The 25,978-nt window shown below is 42.9% G+C and overlaps 1 protein-coding gene across 4 annotated transcripts in view; it reads left to right on the top strand.

Moving 5' to 3' along the window:
• The window catches only part of sema3ab (sema domain, immunoglobulin domain (Ig), short basic domain, secreted, (semaphorin) 3Ab), a 366,890-nt gene that overhangs the window by 156,616 nt on the left and 184,296 nt on the right, over positions 1–25,978 (top strand). For all 4 annotated transcript variants that reach the window (XM_080207779.1, XM_080207780.1, XM_080207781.1 and 1 more), the window contains exon 2: positions 3–194. In XM_080207779.1, coding sequence (XP_080063905.1) covers positions 83–194 — 112 coding nt within the window. In that variant the 5' untranslated portion in view covers positions 3–82. The remainder of the gene's footprint in view (positions 1–2; positions 195–25,978) is intronic.

The following is a 25,978-nucleotide window of genomic DNA, read 5'->3' on the forward strand; positions in this document are numbered from 1 at the left end:
AGGTTCTAGGCTCCCTTTGGCTGTCTGAGGTTTCAAGTCCAGAGACATTTCGCTGAAGCTTCACAGAAACAAGCTGCAAGCCATGGGCTGCCTCACTGGGATTCTAGTACTCTGCTCCACTCTGCTGTTTCCTGCTGCAGTGAACTGTCAGAATGGGAAGAACAATGTTCCAAGATTGAAGCTCTCTTACAAAGGTAATCCATTCTCCTTCCTCGTTTTCCTTCACTCTGCTTTTTCTGTAAAGTGACTCATTTTTTATTTTTGTAATTGTTCACATGGGATTGGATGTTTTTCTGCCATTTGTTGGTTTGATTTTGTTCAGAATTTATGAATTTAATCTCGTATTTTGCAGGAATAATCCTTATTTTTCTGCTGTTAACACCATTAAAGGTGCAGTTAAATGAAGTTTGCAATTGCATACATTGAAAAAATGAATTTCTGTTGTCAATGCTGTCAACTTTGAACTATTTTGTGATGGATTTTAAAACATTTATTTAGGACAAATTCTTATCAACATTGTTAAGTGACTGAGCATAATGTTAGAATAAGATGCTGTCTGTGGACTGATTTATCCTGGTTCCTGGTCTAACAATCTACTTCTGGAGCTGCCATATTCCTTATAGAAACAGAAAATGAGATATTGTATATCCTAAATTTGTTGTTTTAATGTGAGTTTATCTTAAGTCTTGCTGAATGCCTAAGCTGATGGCTACAGATGTTTGCTTAAAGTTGTGCTGCAGTTTAGTAAACAATGACAAACTGTTATTAGTAATTGTCATTTTTGCTGAAAAATGGAGGGATTTTTAGAACATATTCCTTAAGCAGCAGTAAAATCTCGGAAAATGTCCAGAATTTCAAGTAATGAAAAGGAAATTTGCCTTATTCAGTCTTCAGTAACCAGTGGCTCTGACTCTAAACAGGTCAAAATGTGAGTGAAATCCTGCAAACGCTGGTAAATATCTTGGAGTTTCACATTCAGTATAAATCAATTGTTTTATCATGGATCTTTTCCAGGGTTGACCTGGGCCAGGATATATGTAAAGAAGGAAGTCACAAGTGTATATGCAAATCTTGAGGCAAACAGAGACCCCCAATCTCATTCTCCAGCACAGAATTTCAAAGACAATTAAACATTATAGAGCACAGATACCCCAAGTGCAATATCTATACGCTTTCTCCATGATAAAATTGTCTCCTGACAGCAGAAATCTAAACTCATAATCACATGGCCATCTCACTCTGCCAGTTGGAATAAGGGAGCTGAATTTAGGACTGTAACTATCACAAATCAGTTCATGAACCCATTCTCCACTCTTCATCAAGCAGCAAATGTAATCACGCTGACTGAGCTGTTATTTGGTGATATTTTAATTCTTTTTCAGAGTACATCAAACGGAGCACTTTAATATATTTCACACGGTTATGTAAAAATACTATTGTGGTTTACCTCTGATTGAGAAGAAGGTAATGTCTCGCATTCACATAAACTATGGGTAATGTAAAGTAATGAAGCATGAACGAGTTCCATCAGATATGATATTAAACAGGCTGTCTGTCCAGGTGGGGTTAAATATCCCAAAGCATTATTTGCAGAAGAGCAGAGAATTCCTCTGCCCAAAATCCTTCCCTCAAACAAAATTACCAAGAGTCTGACTGTTTGGTGTAATGTTGTTTGTGGTGTTGTAATTAGTGTGAAGTAGCTGCTCCCTTTCGCTGTGTATCAACAGTACAACAGGCCATTTATTGTGTGAAACATTTGCCTCGTTTTAACGTTCTGATGAAATGTGCCAGAAATGGACATACATTTTTTCACTCTGGTTTGAGTTGCTTCATGGTGTATTTTAAACACCACAAACAGCGTTTTCAATAATGCTACAAAACAATGTTTGTTTTACCAAACTCCAGTACCTGTGGAGTTGGGTTTAAATCGTAATAGAATATTGAAGCAGATTAAGTTTTGGCTTTAATTAGACTTACACCAAAGCAGCATTGAATATTGCCAGTTTAGCATTCTTTCCTGCACATTCTTGAAAACAAAAATTGGTTTGCAATTTGTTAAACTACAGATTCATTAAACCAAGCATGCAGTTTTTTTTACATTTTATTGGAGCATGAAGCACAGTTTGAGCTGTAATGTAGCTTGGTTAATGGGTTTTATATTGAAAGAAGAGCGGTTTCAGGAACCATAGAGTCTGCACTGTGCAGAAGGAGGCCATTCAGCCCATCAAATCTGCAGCAAAGTTAGGTCTCCTTCCTATTTCAATAGAATGATGGTATAACATAAATTGAGCTATATGACGCAACATGTTTCCGATTAGAGATAAAAGAATTTGCTGCACAATATTTTGCACTGGCCTTGGTTATGAATATGTGTGGGACATGGGATAACGAACATGCTTGCCACGAAGGTTTGTAATGTTTTTAAAATGAAAGTTTAGCCCAATGGATGCAAATCTTTAATGAGTTTTAACAACCTGTGTAGACAAAGCTACAAAACGTGTCAAAGTAATCAGAGAGTAAGTGTGAATTCTTACTCTCTTCTCTCACAGGATTTCAAGTGAGTAGTTTTGGAACAAGCAGATTCTATTGGAGAAATGTATTCCTGGTGCAGAGCTTTACATCTTGTGGGGCAGATAAAGATTCAATGGCCAGAAACATGCACGCATGATTTGACATAGATATCACTGATGGACAGAGAATTGTGCAGGCTCTGTATTGGCTGTTCTGACTAACCTCAGCATTCTTTATAGGTACACATATCACAAAAAGGGGGCGATTTTACTATTTTGATTCTAAGTGCTGAATCTGGGTGCAATTCAGGTCCAATTTGGAAACCTGTTCTCCAGTGCCCTATACACACTCAGCCTGGAAAAAAAAATCATGAGTCTGAATAGCGCTGTGGGTGGGGCTTATCGCGCCCTAAGGCTCCAATCAGAGCCTTCAACTGCGCATGTGCAGTAAAAAAATTTGAAAAACGCCCCCCTGTCACATCGCTTCCAGGCCACAAGAAGTGGGTGAAGTGTCCTGGACGTGATGGCCCCCACATCATAACTGTCTCCCTTATCCTCCCGCTCCTCCCGCTACCCAGGCTGATCATGACCCCTGCCCCCCTACCTCACCACCGATCACCCATAGAGTGGCAGCGGACCCTCCCTGCCCCCCCAACCTCCGACCAGAGATCCACCTGGCCTCCTCCTGCCCCTCCACCAGAGAATGATCTGGCCCTCCCGCCTCCCCCCCCCCCACCACCACCCCCTATCATAGAAAGATCTGCCTCCCCACCCACCCACCCCCCCCCCCCCCCCCCCCACCCCCCCCCCCCCCCCCCCCACCCCACACCCCCCACTACCCCACACCCCCCACTACCACCGATCTGAGTCAGGGAGCCGTTGGAAGCTCTGAACTTACCTCTTCAGAAGCTGGACCACCCAAAACAGACCTTTGTACCGAGCGTGTCTGTTTCACGCTGAACCTGGACAGGCAAACGCGATGGTAAAGAGGGAAATGCCGGTAAAGTTGGGTGTCCAGCTCATTAAATCAATTTAAATGTATGCAAATGCATTAAAATTGATGTTGTATCTGTTTCAGACATGGTTCAGATTGTGGCCATTTTCAGGGCTCGGTAAAGGGTTGTACCATTCGCCTCATGCCCGACTTTACCAAGCTTTCACACCCAAAAATGGGCGCAACGCAATGACAAAATTGGGCCCAATATTGTAACGTTCACTCCAGTGTGGCTTGAATGCATTCCAGATTCATTGTGACAGATTTACACCTTTCATGAAAAAAAAGTAATCACAGGAGGTGATTCTCAAACCATTAAAAAATCCCAGTCATCAATGGATGGATTTAATTGAAAATGGACAACCTGTGACTCCAAAGAACAGATAAAAATCTCAAATTCCACATATTAGAAACAATATTTTGACTGATGGGGCTATACTGCTCCCAAGTATTTGAATTATGTAAAATTATCATTTCTTTATTTTATAAAATGTAGCTTTTGATTTTGGAAGGATTGTAACTCATACTGTAAAATCCATTTAATATCTAAAAAATTCTGACTGGAATGGATATGTGTGGAGAATTTAAATATTATTGTTGTATATGACAGATTTAAAGGATGAATTTAGTAAATTAAGATGTTGGGGGTGGGATTCTCCAGCCTCCCAGCTGCATGGTTCCGGCTCCCAATGGCCCCCATTCCCATTGACACTGGCGGCTCCGGAGAATTCCACCATCGTGAACGCCCAGAGAATTCCGGCCAATATGTTATTATCCAACCAATGTATTATCTCCAAATTTGAAGATGATACAAAGTTGGACGGGAAGGTGAGCTGCGAGGAAGATGTTCCAGTGTGATTTGGACAGGCTGAGTGTGTGAGTATCTGTGTGGTAGATACAGTATAATGTGGATAAATGTGAGGTTATCCACTTTGGTCGCAATAATAGGAAGGCAGATTATTGCTTGAATAGGTGTAAATTGAGAGAGGCGGATACTCAAAGAGACCTCGGAGTCCTCATGCATCAGATGTTGAAAATAACCACACAGGTTATTGGCTCTGGGTGGCACGGCAGCACAGAGGTTAGCACTGCTGCTTCACAGCTCCAGGGACCTGCGTTCGATTCCCGACTCGGGTCACTGTCTGTGTGGAGCTTGCACATTCTCCTTGTGTTTGCGTGGGTTTCCCCCGGGTGCTCCGGTTTCCTCCCATAGTCCAAAAATGTGCGGGTTAGGTTGATTGGCTGTGCTAGATTCAGAAAGAATGTTCCAAATGGTGGGGGAGTCCAGAACTACGGGTCGTAGCTTGAGGATAAGAGATAAACCTTTTAAAACATAGGTGAGGAGAAATTTCTTCATCCAGAGAGTGGTGAATGTGTGGAATTCACTCCCACAGGATATAGCTGAGGCCAAAATGTTGTGTAATTTCAAGAAGAAATTAGATAAAGATCTTGTGGCTAAAGGGATCAAGGGATATGAGGGGGAGGGGATCAGGATATTGAATTTGATGATTAGCCATGATCAAAATGAATGGCACAACAGGCTCGAAGGGCCGAATGGTCTACTCCTGCTTCTAGTTGCTATGTTTCTATGTTTCTATGTTGCTATGTTTATATGCCCAGAAAATCAAAAATCTGTGTATTTCAAAATAGCATCACAATTCAGTCATAGAATCATAGACGTTTACAACATGGAAACAGGCCATCCAGCCCAACTTGTCCATGCCACCCTTTTTTTAACCCATAAGCTAGTCTCAATTGCCTGTGTTTGGCCCATATTCCTCTATACTCACCTTACCCATATAACTGTCTAAATGCTTTTTAAAAGACCAAATTGTACCCGTCTCCACTACTACTCTGGCAGCTTGTTCCAGACACTCACCATCCCCTGTGTAAAAAAAAAAATTGCGGCTCTGGAATCTCTGCCCCTCTCACCTTAAATCTGTGCCCTCTAGTTTTAGGCTCCCCTAACTTTGGGAAAAGATATTGACTATGTAGCTGATCTGTGCCCCTCATTATTTTATAGATCTCTATAAGATCAACCCCTCAGCCTCCTACACTCCAGAGAAGAAAGTACCAGTCTATCCGGCCTCTCCTTATAACCCAATCCATCAAGTCCCGGTAGCATCCTAGTAGATCTTTTCTGCACTCTTTCTAGTTTAATAATATCTTTTTTATAATAGGATGACCAGAACTGTACACAGTATCCCTAGTGTGGCCTTACCAATGTCTTGTACAACTTCAACAAGACGTCCCAACTCCTGGATTCAATGTTCTGACAAATGAAACCAAGCATGCCAAATGCCTTCTTCACAACTCTGCCCACCTGTGACTGCATTTTCAAGAAGCTATGAACATGTACCCCTAGATATCTTTGTTCTGTAACTCTCCCCAACGCCCTACCATTAACTGAATAAGTCCTGCTCTGGTTCAATTGTCCAAAATGCATCACCTCGCATTTATCAAAATTAAACTCTATCTGCCATTCAACAGCCTACTAGCCCAATTGATCAAGATCCCGTTGCAACCCTAGATAACCTTCTTTACTGTCCACTATACCACCAATCTTAGTGTCATCTGCAAACTTACTAACCAAGCCTACTAAATTCTCATCCAAATCATTAATATAAATGACAAATTACAGTGGACCCAGCGCCAATCCCTGAGACACACCGCTGGTCACAGGACTCCAGTTTGAAAAACAACTCTTTACAACCACCTTCTGGCTTCTGTCATCAAGCCAATTTTGTATCCATTTGGCTCCCTTATTCAGGATCCAGTGGGATCTAACCTTATGCAACAACCTACCATGCAGTACCTTGTCAAAGGCCTTGCTAAAATCCAAGTAGACAACATCAACTGCACTGCCCTAATCTACCTTTTTGTTTACTCCTTCAAAAAAACTCTGTCAAATTTGTGAGACATGATTTTCCACTCACCTAACCATGCTGACTGTCCCTAATCAGCCATTGTGTCTCTAAATGCCTGTAGATCCTGTCTCTCAAAATATCTTCTAATTTACCCACCACAGATGTGAGGCTCACTGGCCTGTAGTTCCCAGGCTTTTCCCTGCAGCTCTTTTTAAACAAAGGCACAACATTTGCCACCCTCCAATCTTCAGACACCTCACTCGTGATTATCGATGATTCAAACTTCTGTGCTAGGGGACCCGTAATTTCCTCCCTAGCCTCCCACAGTGTCCTAAAGTAAGATTAGCCCAATGCTTTCTGTGAAATTGTAACATTAAACATTAAGGCAGTGCAATTAACTCTTCATTTCGGATGTAGTTTTTAAATCTTCCCTAGTGTTTTGTTTAATTTGTTAAAGGATGTGAGTGAGTATTGCTGACTCAGCCAATATTTCTCACTCATCCCTATTTGCCCTTCAGAAGGTGGTGGTGAGCTGCCTTCTTGAAATGCTGCAGTCCACAGAATGCAGGTACAACTAGAGTGCTGTTAGGGAGGGAGTGACCCAGCAACAGTGAAAGAACAGTGGTGTGTGAGAAATGGAGAAGAATTTGCAGATGTAGTGTTTCCATGTTCTGTTGCTCTTGTCCATCCAGTTAGCCGAGTTCGCAGGTTTGATAGGTTCTATTGAAGTGCTTTGATGAGTTGCTGCAGTCATCTTGTCACTGGTTATTTTCCAAACATTTGTAAATGTTCCTTTGTGCATACTGATCTGACCCTGTTTACCAGATACTGAGAGTTATGGGAAATTTGGGTATAATTTATTTTGAAATGCAACATTTTGTTTGTCCTGGTGTCATTACAGAGAGAACAGGTGACAGTAACTGCAAGATCCCGTTGCCTCACTCCCAACTGTGCCGTATGTCACTACATCACCTCCCTCACCCAGGGGTGACCTTTATCAACATGAGCTATTCTGTAATCACACTTTGCAAAAATAACTGTCTTACTCTGCAACACTGGGGGAGCCATGATGTGGAGATGCCGGCATTGGACTGGGGTAAACACAGTAAGAAGTCTCACAACACCAGGTTCAAGTCCAGCAGGTTTATTTGGTAGCGAAAGCCACTAGCTTTTGGAGCGCTTCCTGCCCCTTTGTCGGGTGAGTGGGAGTTCACCTGTTGGACTTTAACCTGGTGTTTGTGAAACTTCTTACTGGGGGGGCCACAGACCTCATCGTTCAGGTGTGGCATTCTCGCCACGTATCAAATATAGGCTTGTCTTGGTCATGGAGTTCTGTTTATTTCCAAGAATGAAGCATTTTATTGGATGATTATTTCTGCAATTCTCATCTACTATTCTCCTCATTTCTCCTGAAGATTTAAACTCTCAATGCCCTATGGTTCCTAACCCAAATGGACACCACTGCCTCTTTGGGTACACTGAGGGAGAATTTAACATGGCCAGTACACCGAACCAGCACATCCTCTGGACAGTGGGAGGAAACCGGAGCACTCGGAAGAAACCCACACAGATAAGGAGAGAATATGCAGATTCCACACAGTGACCCAATCTGGGAATTGAACTTGCGTCCCTGATGCTGTGAGGCAGCAGAGCTTAGCCACTTTACCACTATGCTGCCATTAATTCACTCTGAGGACAGAGAGCATGAGCTGTCAATCAAACAATGTTTCCTTTGGAGAGCAGGTGTTCTGTTATTCTAATGGATGTCTGGGCTCTCGGCCAAGTGTACCCAATGAGGCTTCACTGAGAGTCCAGATATCTGTTAGAATAGCTGTACACCTGCTCCCCAGGGGAAACACAACCAGGGCTCACAGATCGCTGCTGTTAATTTTTCAATTTACACATGTTAAGTGGTATTAAGTGTTTGTGCATTGCAATTTTGTTCCAGCAAGAAAGTGGAACTGAGCCACTTCAGATCAGCCATGATCTTTTTGAATGGCGGGGCAGGCTCGAGGGGCTAGATGGCCTACTCCTGCTCCTATTTCTTATGTTCTTATGTAATTTTCGAAATTTCAGAAGATCTGGGTAATTGACACTTTTATTAGCTTACAATCCAGACAATATTTGATAGAAGAAATTAATAATTGGATCATACTTTTCAAATTTTTTACCCATCTCTGCATGTTCATGTCCAATGATTCTGGAAAGTGTACAGTGTCTCAATGGGCATTGGAAGAGTCTGGCATGGGGACATGAGGGGGTTAGCGGGGAGTGGGTGGAGGCATAGTTGGTATGAATGGGGCTTGGTGAGTGTTTTTGATGTGGGGGTGAAGGATGGGGTGCCTTAACATTAGCTTTCACAATGAATAAGTCCCATGGCACTGAGGTGGGCCTTTTAAACAGCAGCCTCAGCACCCAGTAGTCCCGGTGACCCTCTCTGCATTTCCCCCTGAGTCAGCTGGTCTGACTCCAGCCACACAATCAATTGCAGGAACAGGTAACTTTCATTAGGGTTTGCCTGCAGGAAGATTCCTTATTTGATTTTTAAACAGCTTTCTTCAGTTGGTGAAGAAATCACTGAGTAAATTTCCAGTGTGAAATTGTTGATAGTTTGGGAGTTTTAATCGAGTTGTTGTGGGCACAGAAACAGTGATCCGCAGCATGTGGGAGTCCGTGCCACACACTGTAACCCCAGACAACAGGTCTGATGCTTCAGATAGTTCAGCTCTGTGTTATTGAGCTGGAGACTGAGGTGTGAGAGCGGCAGGGTAGCGGGGAGGGGGGAGAGAGGCCTGGACACTTGGTTCCAGGAGGCAATCGCTCCCCTTTGGTTAGACACCTGATCCAGGTGAGCGTGTTTGTTGGCAGGATTGGGAAATATCGCGACAAGGCCCTTGGCCTGTTTCCCTGTGATGTAAATCCAGGACTGAATAATCCCTCCCCCTGCCCATCACCTGACAATGATAGGCTGTGTTTCCTGACATCAAACATTGGGAATTTAATTATAAGAATTTTGCAGCTGGCACAGTGGCCACACACTGGGATAATATTTCCCACATCAAATTTGAATCCCACGTCAGTCTGTTTTACAACTGGTTTTAAAAGGCGTGCACTTGGCAACCTGAACTCTGAGGGGAACTCGGGTGATGAGGGCACATAACGCAGCGTGGCACTGGCAAGAACCGCAGTGCAAGGAAGAGGCTCCGTGGATGGTCACAGTCACATCTCTACCACAGCTTCTGCTTATGGTGCCATGGAACGAGCAAGGGTGCAGGCAGAGTGAGGGTGGGGGAAGTGGGGAGTAGCGGGGGGTCCATGGCAGCACAGACTGAAGGTTACACACAACACTTGGTGGGGGTGGGTAGGGTAGGGTGGGGTGGGGGGGGTAGGATGGGGGGGGAGGAAATAAAGAAGACAGCTGGGAAAATGGAAAAATATATGAAAGGTGTGTACTCTTTCACAGCTTTTAGCTGGAACCTCATTGACAAGCTGGAGTCTGACTCATCAGTAATTGTGTCCGTTCAGATAGCGTGAATGTCTGAGAGCGCCAATAAGTTCTGCTCTACATTCCACCCCTCCCATGCAGACTTCCAAATTCAATGAATGCTGTGGTGCTGCAGAGCCATTGAATGACTGGGAAAGATTGAGAATCCTCTTCGAATGGTAACTATGGAGCTTTGCCTGAGGGGACACCCCCAATCCCTTGCTTTATGTTAAAGTTGACATTGACAAGTGTTTCTCATGGTGCAAGCATGGCACAAACCCTTGGAATGCTGGTTAGGACAATGCCTGCTCCTCAGAATGCATCGAGTGGCTGATTGCCACCACTTGGTGATGTGATATGAGGTGATGGTGGTGGGGGATTTGGCCAAACACTGTGCGCACTGAACACTGGGTATCCATGCGGTGATGATGTGGAGATGCCAGCGTTGGACTGCGGTAAACACAGTAAGAAGTCTCACAACACCAGGTCCAATAAGTTTATTTGATAGTAAATCCACAAGTTTTCGGGTTTGTCCCTTTGTCAGGTGAGTGAAGAGCCCTGGTCTCAAATAGAGCGTATAAGTGTGCCTTTATATGCCATGTACATTTGAAAATTGGCAAGTCATGTTGCAGCTTTGTGGAACTTTAGTGAGGCCGCACTTGGAATATAGTGTTCAGTTCTGGTCACCACACTATCAGAAGGATGTGGAGGCTTTGGAGAGGGTACAGAAAAGATTTACCAGGATGTTGCATGGCATGGAGGGCAATAGCTATGAGGAGAGGGTGGAGAAACTTGATTTGTTTTCACTGGAGTGACGGAGGTTGAGGGGAGACCTGATAGAAGTCTACAAGATTATGAGAGGCATGGACAGAATGGATAGTCAGAAGCTTTTTCCCAGGGTGGAAGAGTCAATTACTAGGGGGCACAGGTTTAAGGTGCGAGGGGCAAGGTTTAAAGGAGATGTACGAGGCAGATGTTTTACACAGAGGATAGTGGGTGCCTGGAACTCACTGCCGGGGGAGGGAGTGGAAGCAGATACGGTAGTGAGTTTTAAGGGGTGTCCAGAAGAATATATGAATAGGATGGGAATGGAGGGATATGGTCCCTGGAAGGGGAGGGGGTTTTAGTTCAGTCGGACAGTACGGTCGGTGTAGGTTTGTAGGGCCGAAGGGCCTGTTCCTGTGCTGTAATTTTCTTTGTTCTTTGTGTGAAGACCTGTGACAGGAACTGATAATCCTGAGTAAGTGTCATCCTGGAGTCAAGAGACAGCTGCTGCTCCAAGAATTAAATTACAGAGAAACCTTACACAGCCTGTGTTTGTATTCTGTGGAATTTAGAAGCATAATGGATAATTTGATCAAAATGTTCACGATATCAAAGGGAACAGGTAGGATCAATCAAAATTACTTCCCTTACTCTCAGATGAGGGAAAAATTAGAGCCAAACTTTCAGGAGTGAAATTAGAAAAGAATTCTAATCATCGAATCCATAGAATCATTGAATCCCTACAAAAGGCCATTTGGCCCATCAAGCCTGCTTTGACAGGTGCTATCCCCATTACCCAAACTATTTACCCTGTTAATCCCCCTGACACTGAGGGCCAATTTAGCTTGGCCAATCAACCTACCCTGCACATCTTTGGAGTGGAACTATTGACAAACGGTGGTCAAAGTTTCGAACTCTGGCTCGCTGGATGATTTTGACCCTGAGCTTGATAGGTTTTTGTTTACACAAAGTATAGAGAATACAGGACAAAGTTGGGTGCTCACAGTTTGGTCACAGAACAGCTATGATCCAATTAAGTGGTAGAATAGACCTGAGGGGCTGAATGGCCTCTTCCTGTGTCTCTGTTCCTTTGTTAAACAACTTGATAAGAAACAGGACTCTTGAATGGTGCAGTTTATCACCAACCATGGAAAATATTGTGTAAATTTCCAGCCCACAGAGTTGTGATTTGCAGACAGCTCTATGTGTGGTGGGGATTTTTTCCACAGCGTGTTTAATTCAGTTTACCCTTAGAGTTTGGACACTGTTCTGGTATTTACCTTGATCCTGCTAACATGTTACTTTAATATTGAAAAACCGGAGTAATTGAATTTGTCTGCTCCATGATCTGAGTGTCCACAAACTTCATTACAAACCATCAGTCCTCACCATCCAGCAACTCTTGGTAATTCTGAACTTTTTAAATGTATAACCAGACATTCAAGATATATCTCTGCACTTGCTGTAGCCCGATTGTGCAGACAGTTATGCAAATTGTTTCCCATTGCTGCAGGAACAATAGAGAGAGCAGATCAGAGCGAAATTAAATCACGTAAAAACAAAGGATAAAGATGGCAAGATTCGAGAACCCTCGATGACAAGAGAGACTGTGAGCTGAATGGAAAAGAAGAAGGAGGCATACATAAATTTCAGGAAGTCGAAAATGATAAGGTTCTTGAGGAATACAAAGATAGCAGGAAAAAGCTTAAATAGGGATTTAGGAGGACAAAAAAGTGTTATACAATATCCTTGGTCGGCAGAATTAAGAAGCATCCTAAGGTTTTTTTATGCTTATGTAAGAAGGAAGAGGGTAGCTAAGGAAAGGGTGGGTGCACTCAAGGACAATGGAGGGAACTTGTGTGTGGAGTCAGATGAGGTGGGTTAGGTCATGAACAAGTACTTTGCATCAGTATTCACAGAAGAGAAGAGTATGGTGGATGGTGAGTGTAGAAAGGAGGATGTTGACATTCTAGAACATGTTGAGATAAAAATGGAGGAGGTTTTGGAGGTTTTAAGATGAACATTAACGTGGACAATTCCCCAGGGCCAGATAGGGTCTATCCCAGAATACCGAGAGAGGCGAGGGAAAAAATTGCTGAGATCTTTGTATCCTCTTTAGCCACGGGATCGTACCAGAGGATTGGAGAGTGGATAACATTGTTCCTCTGTTTAAGAAGGGCAGAAGAGATGTTCTGGAAAATTACAGGCCTGTGAGCCTTTATCAGCGGTGGGGAAATTATTGGAGAAGATTCTTAGGGATAAGATGTACTCACATCTGGAAGAGAGTAGGTTTATTAGCGGTAGGCGGCATGGTTTTGTAAAGGGGAGATTGTATCTCACCAATTTGATTCAGGAAGTGACAAGAAAAATTGACCAGGAGAAGGCAGTGGATGTTGTAGACATGGACTTTAGTAAATCCTTTGATAAGGTTCCTCATGGCAGGCTGAGACAGGAGGTGAAGTCATATGGTTTCCGAGGTAAGCTAGTAAAATGGATACAAAACTGGCATGACCATAGAAATCAGAGAACAGCAGTGGAAGGGTACTTTTCTAACTAGAGGTCTGTGACAAGCGGCTTCCACAAGGGTCAGTGCTGGGGCCACTGTTATTGATAATATATATAATTGTTATTGTAATATATGTAAATGATTTGGAGGGAAATGTAGGTGGTCTGATTAGTAAATTTGCAGATGATACAAAAATAGGGGGAGTACGGATGGTCTGGAGGATTGTCAGAGGATACAGCAGGATAGAAATCAGCTGGAGACTAAAGGGTGGTGGATGGAATTTAACCCAGACAAATGTGAGGTGATTTGGAAAGTCTACTGCAGAAGGAAAGTATACAGTAAACGGCAGAGCCCTTAGAAATATTAGCGTACAGAGGGATCTAGGAGCGCAGATCCACAGTTCCCTAAAGGTGGCAACTCAGTGGACAAGGTGGTCAAGAAGGTTTATGGTAAGCTGGCCTTCATCGGCCAGGGCATTGAGTATAGGAATTGGAAAATCATGTTGCATCTGTGTAAGACTTTGGATAGGCTGCATTTGGAGTATTGCGTACAATTCTGGTCGCCGCACTACTAGAAGGTTGTTGATGTATTGGAACAGGTTCAGAAGAGGTTTGCCAAGATGTTGTCTGGTTTGGAGGAAAAGGACTATGAAGAAAGGCTGAACAAACTTTGATTATTTTCATTGGACCATCAGAGGATGAGGGGGGACCTGATAGAGGTTTACAAGGTTTGACAGGCTTTATAGAATGGATAGTCAGAGTCTTTTTCCCAAGATCAATGGGTCAATTACTCAGGGGCATAGATTGAAAGTTAGAGGGGGAAATTTTTCAAGCAATGTAAGGGCAAATTTTTCACAGTAAAAAGTCTGACAACACCAGGTTTTAGTCCAACCGATTTATTTGATATATTTTTCAGACAGAAGGTGGTGAATGCCTGGGACGCGCTGACAGAGGAGGTTCTGGAAGCAGATTCTATAACAATGTTCAAGAAGCATCTGGATAGATACCTGAATAGGCAGGGAATAGAGAGATATGAACCATATTGAAGCAAGAAAATATTAGATGAGAGAGGTGTCTGTGTCAGCATAGACCTGGTGGGCCAAAGGACCTCTTCCTGTACTGTTCCTTGTTCTTTGTAAATTTTCCTCTCTAAACACTTGTAAAATAATTGTTGAGATTCCCTATTTGTGACAATTGGATGGAAATATATCATCTTTAACCGGCCTGAGCCAACATACTGTGATTCACCAACTGGATCAGATTAATTCTGATTGAATTTGCATCATTTGAACAAGATTCACAAATGACCAATGTAGCAAAGTTTGAGAGGAGCAAATAAAGAACTCACTGAGTTTCAGACTGGTGAAAGGGTGACTGATAAAAGGATTGACAAGTGTGGAATACACAACAAACTGACAGCGTTCTTAACTTTACACCTATTATGAAGTTTGACCAGAGGAGTCTCACAAATAACTGAACTATAAAGAGGGAGATCAGTTGGCTTTCACTCAACACTCATTTACCTATTTACTAAACTCAGCAGCAGAGCTAAGAAATCTCATCCTACTCAGACCAGAGGGAGCAAAAGTTAAGAAGCAGTGAGACAAATACTGAAAAATTGAGAACTTAGGAAGTCGAAACCCAGGGAGAACATCATAAAACTCAAATGAAAGGATTAGATACGTACCTGAGCATGTGCTGCATCTCAAGAGAACAAAAGGACTCTTCTCTCTTCTATCTTCCAGTTGCTTTATGAGAGAAGATGTTTTTTTAAGAGAATGGTTCACATAAATACAAACATTTCGCTGGCCAATGGCTGTTATATTTAGTTGTATAACTCTGTTCACACATGTTTTGGATAAGCAGTGTGAAACTTCCATAGATGATAGATACCATTTATAAAGTGTTCTCCCAAATGGGAAACTGGAAGACTGAATTCCTGCATTTCCATCATGAGGGCAGCTTGCATCAATCTCCAGTATCAGTTTCTCTATTAATGTGAGTGTACAGTATCCCCAGTTTATCATATAACATGTACAAGAGTTGATATACTCACCAAATAATACCAGATGTGTTGAACTAGACAAAGTATGTACTGTATCTAAGTTGTACCAGATGTGTACAAATTACTAGCTTTTATCCAATATTTACAGTCAAAAAGTGACTAAAGGAAATCTGCGTGTACATTTAAAATATAAAACTTGTGGCAAATATACACTCAATAGCTTATGTGGTTGACTCTACCCCCGAAATGGTCGAATTCATTCAGTTCAAAGACAAATAAGGATGTGCAACAAATGCTGGTCTTGCCAGCAACGCCCACATCCCATAAAAGAATAAAGACGATAATGACATAATCTTCCCCCTTTAGTGTCAGCTGATGTTCTCCTTGAAGTGAAAATGTTAAGTCTGTTAAAGTGCTGACGTTTCAGGAATGAGCTGAGAAACCTCCTGTCTGATCAGTTTCAAAGGCAGCGGGGGTGGAACTATGTTGTTGCTGCAGAAAGTGACAACACAAAATCTGTCAAAATGCAATGCTGCTGATTTGTTTTTGCAAAGCGATCAATCCCTATGAGACACTGCAGGCCATCAGCAGCAGCAGAATTACACTCCAGCATAATCTGTAACCTCATGGCCCAGCACATCCCCCACCCTACCATTGACCATCAAACCTGGCCAATGAAGAGTGCAGGAGGACGTGCCTGGGGCAGTGCCTGGCATACTTAAAATGAGGTGTCAACCTCATAAAGGTACAACACAGGATTACTTGCATGTCAAACAATAGAAGCAGCAATAGACAGAGATAAGTGACCCAACCAATGGATCAGACCTAAGCACCGCAGTCCTGCCACATCCAGTCATGAATGGTGGTGAACAGTTAAACAACACACTGGAGGAGGAAGCTCCAAAAATATCCCCATCCTCAATGATGAAGGAGCCCCGCATATCAATGCACAAGGGCTGAGGTGCGTGCAGCTATCTTCAACCAGAAGTTCCAAGTGGATGATCCATCTCGACCTTCTCTGGAAGTCCCCAGACTTTAAACAATTTGATTCACTCCAAGTGATCTTAAGAAACAGTTGAAGGCACTAGATACTGCAAAGCCATGGACTTTGATAATATCTTGGCAGTAATGCTGAAGATTTGTTCTCCAGAACTTGCTGCTCCCCAAGTCCAGCAGTTCTAGTACAACAATGGCATCTACCCAGCAATGTGGACAAAAAGCCCAGGTATGTCCAGGTGCACCCCATCAGTCTAATCTTCATCATCAGTAAAGTTGTCATAGATAGAAATCATAGAAACCCTACATACAGAAAGAGGCCATTCAGCCCCTCGAGTCTGTATGGACCACATACCCACCCAGGCCCTACCCCCATATCCCTACCTATATTTTACCCACTAATCCCTCTAGCCTACGTATCTCAGGGCACTAAGGGACAATTTTAGCACAGCCAGTCAACCTAACCTGTACATCTTTGGACTGTGGGAGAAACCAGAACACCCGGAGGAAACCCACGCAGACACCATATCACTCACAGTTCCTTCACTATCGTTGCGTTAAGATCCTAGAGCTCCCTCCCTAACAGCAGTATGAGTGTACCTACACCATAAGGACTGCAGCAGTTCAAGAAAATGTCCACGAAAAGATCAGCCATGATCTTATTGAATGGTGGGGCAGGCTCGAGGGGCCAGATGGCCTACTCCTACTCCTGGTTCTTATGTCCTATGTAAGAAGGCAGTTCACCACCACCTTCTCGAGGTCATTGGTGAAGGGCAATAAATGCTGGCCTAGCCAGCGATGCCCACATCCCGGGAAAGAGTAAAAAATCCCTCAGTAATTCCTTAAATTTAAAGCTTATTTATTAGTAGGCTTACATTAACACTGCAATGAAGTTACTATGAAAATCCCCAAGTTGCCACACTCTGGCGTCTGATCGGGTACACTGAGGGAGAGTTTAGTATGGCCAATGCACCCAATTGGCACATCTTTCAGACTGTGGGAGGAAACTGGAGCACCTGGAGGAAACCCACGCAGACACGGGGAGAATGTGCAGACTCCATACAGACAGTGACCCAAGCCAGGAATCGAACCCAGGTCTCTGGTGCTGTGAGGCAGAATGCTAATCACTGTGCCACCGTAGTAAAATTTATGACCTTGCCTCTGGAATAACTTTCTGCGTGAAATATATCATTTACAACTGTTGCTCATTCATTATTGATCATCCATTACTGAGTTGCTCTCTAGTGTAAACAGGTTTGTATCATTTAACCTCTGGAAACTTTACTAATTTTGTTACTTCCTCAGTCGCCTCGTGTACTCTTGCATGTTACACAGCGAGAAACCAGAAAACATACAATCAATAGATTAAAATAGTAATAATAGATGGGTGTGGGTGGAATTGTAAATTAGTGATCTGTAAAACCGAACTCCTTATTAAAATTCACAAATAATTGTTAAAAATTAAACCCTTCAGCATTAGTGATCGGCACAGATTAGCAGAACCATGAATAGTGCAAACTGTTCTGTTGCAAGGCTGTATTGGAACAGAATATTTCATTTGTCTCAACTAACGTGCTGTGGAATCACAAAGTTCAAATCTAAATAAAGAGGATTTTAGAATACACTGATCCTCAGCAATATGTAGTAATAACATGCGACTCTACATTAATATTAATGAATGTTCATGTAAACATCGTAATTCTCCTCTCCCAGTCAGGGGGTGAGTGCTTGTTTTGGGGCGATAAACAGGAGGCAGGATTCCCAACCGCCTCCTGGATCTGGAAGGTGGGGGTGGCAATGGGAGGGAAAATATCTTTCTTTCGAACTTGAGCTGGGTGTCACTTTAATTAACTTGGAGATAGGTTCCTTCTCTAACAAAGGGTCGGGGGGAGACTAGCTCTTGCAGCTGGAGGGCTAATCAGATACCTACAATGTTGTGAGGTCCAGTAGTCTGCAGTAACTGGGCAGTGCCCTCTCGCTAACCTTTTCAAAAGTTTAAATTTCAACAAAACATAGGGGAAGCAGCCAGTTCCTGGACACGGTGGTGTTTGCTCGGTGCTCAGACAGGCAGTGAATATGGGCCTGTATTGTTACACTGGATCCTTCGCCTGTCTCTGGGTTTCTATGTCCAGCCAGTTGAACAGCCCACCATCACACTGGGAAATCGGAGGCCAGTTTGAAAATTCCAGACACTCTTCATTTTGTAAATGGGCTGTAATCTCCATGACTATACCATGCTCACTCTGAACCTGCTCCCAGTAAAAATAACTTAATCTGGGAATAGAATTGGAAAATGGCTGTGACAATTAATGCCAATAGTTTTGGATCTTGTATCCTCCATTCCTGACCTTTTCAAGACCATCACATTCAGCCAGTGGTGTCACAGATCCAGCGGGATTCGCATTTTGTATGTTTTATATTGTCTAACATTGTGATGTCTTCCAGAACGATCTTTAACAGGATGGTGCACCCAAAGCTCAAAACCCCAAGAGAGACTATTTCTTCAGTGGATGTAGCTGTTACTAGGGGGCATAACTATAAGGTTCATGGTGGGAGGTATAGGAGGGATGTCTGAGGTAGATTCTTTACTCAGAGAGTGGTTGGGGTGTGGAATGCGCTGCCTGCTGTGATAGTGGAGTTGGACACTTTAGGAACTTTCAAGTGGTTATTGGATAGGCATGTGGAGCACACCAGAATGATAAGGGGTGGAATAGCTTGATCTTGGGTTCAGACATAGCTCGGTGCAACATCGAGGGCTGAAGGGCCTGTACTGTGCTGTACTGTTCTATGTTCTATTTCTATGTTTTATGTTCTAAAACTCAAAACCCCAAACCTCAGAACTCAGAACTCAGAATTCAGATGCAAAGTGTCTGTGGGTAAAGATTCACAAATGGAAAAGACTAAGAGGAAACTGATCTTGGTCTGAATGCTTTTGATCGGATGGATGAGAAGAGACTCTTCCCATTTGAGCTTCTTTTCTGTGAACCAGATAAATTATTCCCACTTATGAGTGAACTCAGAAGGGATAAGAAATATACCATCATTACTTAGAAATTAATAAGAAGTCTTTCAACATCAGGTTAAAGTCCAACAGGTTTATTTGTAGCACGAGCTATTGGAGCACTGCCCCTTCCTCAGACTCACCTGATGAAGGGACAGCTCTCCGAAAGCTCGTGATACCAAATAAACCTGTTGGACTTTAACCTGGTGTTGTGATACTTCTTACTGTGCCCACCCCAGTCCAACGCCAGCATTTCCACATCTTAGAAATCAATGAAAGACCTTTGGAGGCATTGAATTACAGCGTGGAACTCAGTATCACAAGGAATGGTTGGAGCAGATAGTATTGGTGCATTGAAAGGGAGGTTGTATGAGTTCATGGTGGTGAAGGTTGCAAACAGAAAGAGATTGTAAGAGTGAGAAGAAGCTGTGTGGATGATACACATTAGGCTGGTGTAGTTGGTTCTAATAGATCCTTCTGTTCTGTAGATTCAACGTAGTTCTGTACAATGTCTCACTATTACAGCGCATTATACATTGCACTGTGCCCACATGGCCTGTGTAATGACTGGTGGTGTAATGGAATTGTCACAATAATCCAGCCATCAGGTTCGACTCCCATCTTAACAACTGGTGAAATTTGAATTCAATAAGAATCTGGAATTAAAAGTCTAATGAAGACCGTAAAACAAGTGTCATAAAAACCATCTGGTTCCTTTTAGGGAAGGAAATCTACCATTCTTGCCTGGTCTTGTCTTGAGTGGTTTAAATGAATTGTTTGAAAAATGGTGATATGTTATGAATCATTGGTGATTTTTATCTCTATCTGGCAGAGTCAGTTGCTGGAATTTTATTGCCTCACCAGCCCGAGGCTTGTAAGATCCCACTCGAGGCCATTGGAGAAAGCCACTCTGCGAGTCTCGCCCACCTGATTCTGGGATGGGCGTTCCAGTAAAATTCCGGCCCATGTTCACTGGGGAATGAAACTTTCAGTATTTATTGCTGAGTGGAACCACCATAATATTTCAAATGATCCTTGATATGTTCTGGAATCCCTGTTAATTTTCATATCTCTTACCTGGGAATTCCAGGCGATTTTCAATCCAATTGCAGTGTAAAAGCCAAGATGTGATATTGTCTCTCAAAGAAATGTCCACATCGTTGCTTTTATACCAGTTGCTCAGCAATACTGAATTTCTTGGTAATTTATACCAGTTCAGAGAAGCAGCAATACTCCATTATTGATTCACACAACTCAGATTGCCTGCAAAACATTACCTCAGATGAAGTTTCTGTGCCACCCGTGCCACCCAGTGGATTTCTGGTATTTGATAGCGATATGTGTTTCTATCGCAATTTTTTAAAAGGATTCAAACTAAGACCTGGACTGCACTTAATCAAGTGCATGGAGAATGACAACAACTTGTTGGGTAATTCCACTCCCTTTCTCGTTTAACAAGAAGCTCCATCTCAATGGGTGGACTTCACTTCTATTTAACCACAGCAGAGGAGGAGCTACAGGGACAGAAGGTCAAAGTGGGAGGTGCCAGGACAAAAATCAAACCACTCCTTCCCATTCCCAGAACCAGAGGGCACAGCCTCAAACTGAGGGAGGGGTGGGGGGGGTGTGGTTGGGCAGTTTAGAACGGAGTTGAGGAGGAACTTCTTCACTCAAAAGGTGGTGAATCTCTGGAATTGTCTGCCCGTTGAAGTGGTGGAGGCTGCCTCGCTGAATGTATTTAAGTCACGGGTAGATAAGTTTCTGATCAATAAGGGGAATTAAGGGTTATGGGGAGAAAGCTGGAAAGTGGAACTGATCCACTTCAGATCAGCCATGATCTTATTGAATGGCAGGGCAGGCTCGAAGGGCTGGATGGCCTACTCCTGCTCCAATTTCTTATGTTCTTATTGTCCTCATTCTATAACACTTTTTATGTTGTATGCAAATGAGCTCCATGCAAAGTATGACAAAGTACCAGTTGGGTCAGAAACTGTCGTATGTTTTTATGCGAATGTGACTGAGTGAATCTGATTCCATTGAAAAGGTGAGTGTGTCACAGTAATCAAAAATGTTTTTGAATAAATCCTTTGGTTTTCTCTGTCACCCTGATGGTTGCATCAGTAAAAACTTGTGGCAAACTTTTTCTGAAGCTGTACCGTAAAGTGAATTTATCAGCAACATCTGTTTTCATAAGCTGCTTGTTCCAAATTTCCTGTTTGCATTTTCTTTGTTTTGCACCTTCAAGCTGGTGATAAAAGAACCATGAGCTCAAAAATGTAGGAAATATTTTTTCCATTAGTCTCTCGCCAGGTTCTGCTTGACAACCTTTATAGAAAGATCAGTTATAGTGTGCCCGACCCTCCAAACCATACAACCAGAAATGGAGCAAATATGTCTCTTGAGCTTTCCTTTAGAACTTGCCATTTCCAGCAGCCAGATGTGTGGTTTAACATGGTTTGAAGCATTTTTTCACTAGCGTCGTAAGATTTTGCCCTTTTCCCAGGTGTACATTACAAAGCAGTAACTATAGCTGAACATTTATGATTCCCGCGTCCACACTGCTAAAAGTGGCGGTTAGATAACTCTCCATCTCAAAAGCAGGCAGCTTTAAATTTGATCAAGTAATTGGTTGCAATTTGACATCTCCAGAAAGAGTATAAACATGTTCTGAATTATCCTGAAAGGGAATGGTGAAGTTACTTTTGGTGCTTTAAGATGAATTGCTCGCTCAATGTGTGTTGTAAGAACAAAGAATAAAGAAAATTACAGCACAGGCCCTCCAACCTGCACTGGCCATGCTGCCTAACTTAACTAAAACCCCCTACCATTCTGGGAACCATATCCTTCTATTCCCATCCTATTTATGTATTTGTCCAGACGCCCCTCAGAAGTCACTACCATATCCGTTTCTACTATCTCCCTCGGCAACAAGTTCCAGGCACCCACTACACTCTTTAAAAAATCTGCCTTGTACATCTCCCTTAAACCCTGCCTCTCGCACCTTAAACCTGTGTCCCCCAGTAATTGATTCTTCCACCCTGGGAAAAAGCTTCTGACTATCCACTCTGTCCATGCCCCTCATTATCTTGTAGACTTCTATCAGGTCTCCTCTCAACCTCTGTTGTTCCAGGGGATCATTCTGTAAAATTGAGAAAGCCACATTGAAAGATCCAGTTCTGATTAATGTCAGTGACCTGAAACAATTGGCTGGAATTTTCCACCCATCCCATTATTTTTCAGAAAGCTGGGGTGTCCCAACGCATAACGGGCATCGGGCTCCTGGTGGAAACAAAGGAATTTAGCAGCATCTGGGGCATTTTCAACAGGGTTTATTTTTAAATAAGAACATTCATTCATTTAGCATCTTTCACAAGCTCAGGGTGTCCTAAAGCATTCTGCAATCTAATGAAGGTTTTTTTTTAATTGTAGTCACGACTACTGTTAATTTGTACACGAACAACAATGTGATAATGAGCAGATACTTTGCATTGGTGATGATGATTGAGGGATAAATATTGGCCAGGGCACCGCAGAAACTCCCTGTTCTTCTTTCAAATAATTCTACAAGGTCTTCTGTGTCCTCCTGATAGGGCAGGTTTAACATTTTATTCGAAAGTCTGCATTGTCAACAGTGCAGCACTCCCTCAGTTCAGTCAGAGACTGCACCGTTAACAGTGTAACATTCCCTTAGTACAGTCAAAAATTACACTGACAACAGTGTAGCACTCCCTCAGTACAGTCAAAGACTAGTCCATCAACAGTGCAGCACTCCCTCAGTACAGTCAGAAATTGTACCATCAACAATGTAGCCCTTCCTCAGCAGTTGAAGATTGCATCATCGACAGTGTAGCACTCCGTCAGTACAGCACTGGGGTGTTCACCTAGATTTTGAAGCTCAAGTCACTGATGTGGGACCTGACACAATGGTAAATATTATCAGCCATGGTGAGTTGGTAACCATTGTGACAGGTTATTGTGGAACAGCCCAGTTCCTGACAAGGTTCAGTCCATCTGCCTGGCAGATTGAAATTCCACCATAAGCTGACACAATGTGAGATTGTTACCAATGGAGCCATGGTGCCACACCCGATATTTATTTGTTCTGTCCTCAGTCAGTCTCTCCATTCTGTGATCCAGCATTTGGATTTGATTGACAATTTTGATGGAAAAATATTTGGGTTATTTTGTAGTTTAGGTACCAGAGGTTGGAAAATGTAACTTGGAACAAAAACAGCTGTTGTAATGATACAGTTACACCCTGGCAGCTGTTGCTCATAGCTTTAACAAGTCAAAGCTTCATGTGAATCAAATTTTCTATTTTAAATCATAAACTTGTACCAGCTACAGAAACAGCAAGAGTATACAAGAATCTCAGCCATTGATAAAGAAAAGTTAATAAATGTACTTTGTCAGTATGTGACAGCTTAACTCTGCAATAAAATAGATTAAAATATTCAAAGCTCAAGATGTATGAGATCTTATCCCATCTACAAATGAAACTGTAAACTTTGAATAGCTAAAATGTTTTAAAATTTAACTACTGTGGGGTCATGTCCTCACTGTGTCTCTGAGTGCCAGAATCTAAACTCATCTACTCAGGTCTGCCAACTCTGATTTGGGTGAAACCTGATTCCGACGATGAGGTGGGTTTGAGTTGAACATTCATTTTGCCCCCCGTCTGACTTCAGTTGAACTGGGAGTGATGTCAAAGCGGAGTGAACCCATGTCGTTCATGGGGAGCGAGCCTGGATAAAATTGAGAGCGTACTGTTTCAGACTTCAGCCTGGGATGTCAAAGAGTTGCTGAGAAGGTGAGAGGTATTTGCCAGGAAAGGATGAACACAAACTACCGGGCAGGTCAACTTGACTACTCTTATTGAGCAGACGAAGGTTTTAGGTCCATGTTTCTTGTAGTTAGAAAATTAGAAATAGTATGAGAAGAAACTCCAGATGCAAATGGAAAATGTCTCAAAGAATGAAGATGATTTGTAGGTTTTCCTCACTCCAGTATTTCCTCCCCATGGTTTGTCTTCAAAGAAATTTGTCCACAGGATCGGGAAAGACATCACTCAGCAGTTCCATGCAGTGCACAGCAAGCACACACTCTGCTGATTGTAGCAGTCTCAGGTGGAATTTTCACAAAGTAAAATCTCCCAATTCCTGACATCAGACTCAATCCTCGTGTCCAGCAGATTCTAAACAGTGTACAGCACGGTGGCACAGTGGTTAGCACTGCTGCCCCACAGCGTCAGGGGCACAGGTTCGATTCCAGCCTTGGGTCACTGTCTGTGCACATTCTCCCTGTGTCTGAGTGGGTTTCCTCTGGGCAAGTTAGCTTGGTTGGCCATGCTAAAATTGACCATAATGTCAGGGGGGGCTGGTAGGGTAAATGTGTGGGGTACAATAGAGGGGCCTAGGTTTGTGTGGACTCGATGGGCTAAATGGCCTCCTTCTGTACTGTAAGACTTCACTGATTCTATGAGTTAGAAGTGAATGTTTAACTCCTCCTATTAATCTGGGTGTTAATGTATTATTGATCATTTGGAGATTTGCAGGAGAAAAATCTTCACAAAGAAAGACTGAGTGAAACTGTTTTCTTGTTTGGAGAGGGAAATGAGACAGAAGAGTTGATTGTTATTCTTGCCTGATGAGTAACAGTGGGAAGATTTTGCCTTTTAGCTGGTACAGAAGCAGGTATACAGAGTAACCATGGGGCCTAAGCTGGAGAATTGGAGCATTTGTTTCCTTACTTGTGGGAAGGTAGACATGCCCAAGAGGGAATGCAGCAATTATCCACTGCAGTGGTTCCTGGAATGATGGGATGGCCCTGTGAGGAGAGACAGTAGACAAAGCCTACATTCCCTGGAGTTTAGAAGAATGAGATGTGACCAAATTGAAGCACAAAATTCTGGAAGGGTTTGAGAGGGTAGATTCTGAGAAAACAGCCCATAGTCACAGTCTCAGGATAAGGGGTCAACTATTTATAACAGCGGTCTCCAAACTCTGATCCAGATGTGGCCCGCGGGCTGTAGTTTGGAGACCCCTGATTTATAGGATCAGCCGTGATCATGTTGTAGGGTAGAGGGGCAGAGTGGCCTACTGCAGCTCCTATTTCTAATGTTCCCATATCACTGGAGATGAGCGATCTTGCCGGTATGTTTTGAGGCCTGGTGTTTATCCATTTGGGATTGCTGGAAATTGTCTGGCTTATGCACTGAACTGATTAGCTAGTCGGGTCAGAGGGCAAATCAAATCACAGGCGGGGCTAACACATCAAGAATAGATGTTAATGGAACAGCTGAGGTGTTTCCTCTGATTTGTGATTGTTTTCAGGCATGAAGCAGTGTGTGGTCCTGCAGGTGATAATTGTTCCAATCCTGTCGTGTATTTGCAAAGATTAAACGTTTGTCAAATACTTAGGCATCAAAATCACCAACGTTAACTATTAAGAATGAATATGGGAAACCCTTCACTTTCTTTTTAATAGAAACACCCATTTAATTCCCGTTCCAGTGATGGGATACTCCCCATTTTCCTGGATGAGTGCAGCTCCAACAACACTCAAGATGCTCCACACCATCCAGGACAGAGCACCCCTTCCACAAGCATTCTCTATCATCACCTCTGATACACAGTAGCAGCATTATGTACCATCTCTAAGATTCACTGCAGCAGTTCACCAAGGCTCTTTAGACAGCACGCTCCAAGCCTGTGCCCTCTGCTACCTAGAGGACAAGGAAAGCTGATACGTGGGAACACAATCACTTCAAGCTCCCCTCCAAGTCACTCACCATCCTGCCTTTGAACCATTTTGCTGTTCCTTCACTGTCACTGGGTTAAAATTCTGGCATT

Source organism: Carcharhinus amblyrhynchos, chromosome 19 (genome assembly GCF_965287045.1).
Source record: "Carcharhinus amblyrhynchos chromosome 19, sCarAmb.v2.hapA, whole genome shotgun sequence".
In the NCBI taxonomy this organism is placed as follows: domain Eukaryota; kingdom Metazoa; phylum Chordata; class Chondrichthyes; order Carcharhiniformes; family Carcharhinidae; genus Carcharhinus; species Carcharhinus amblyrhynchos.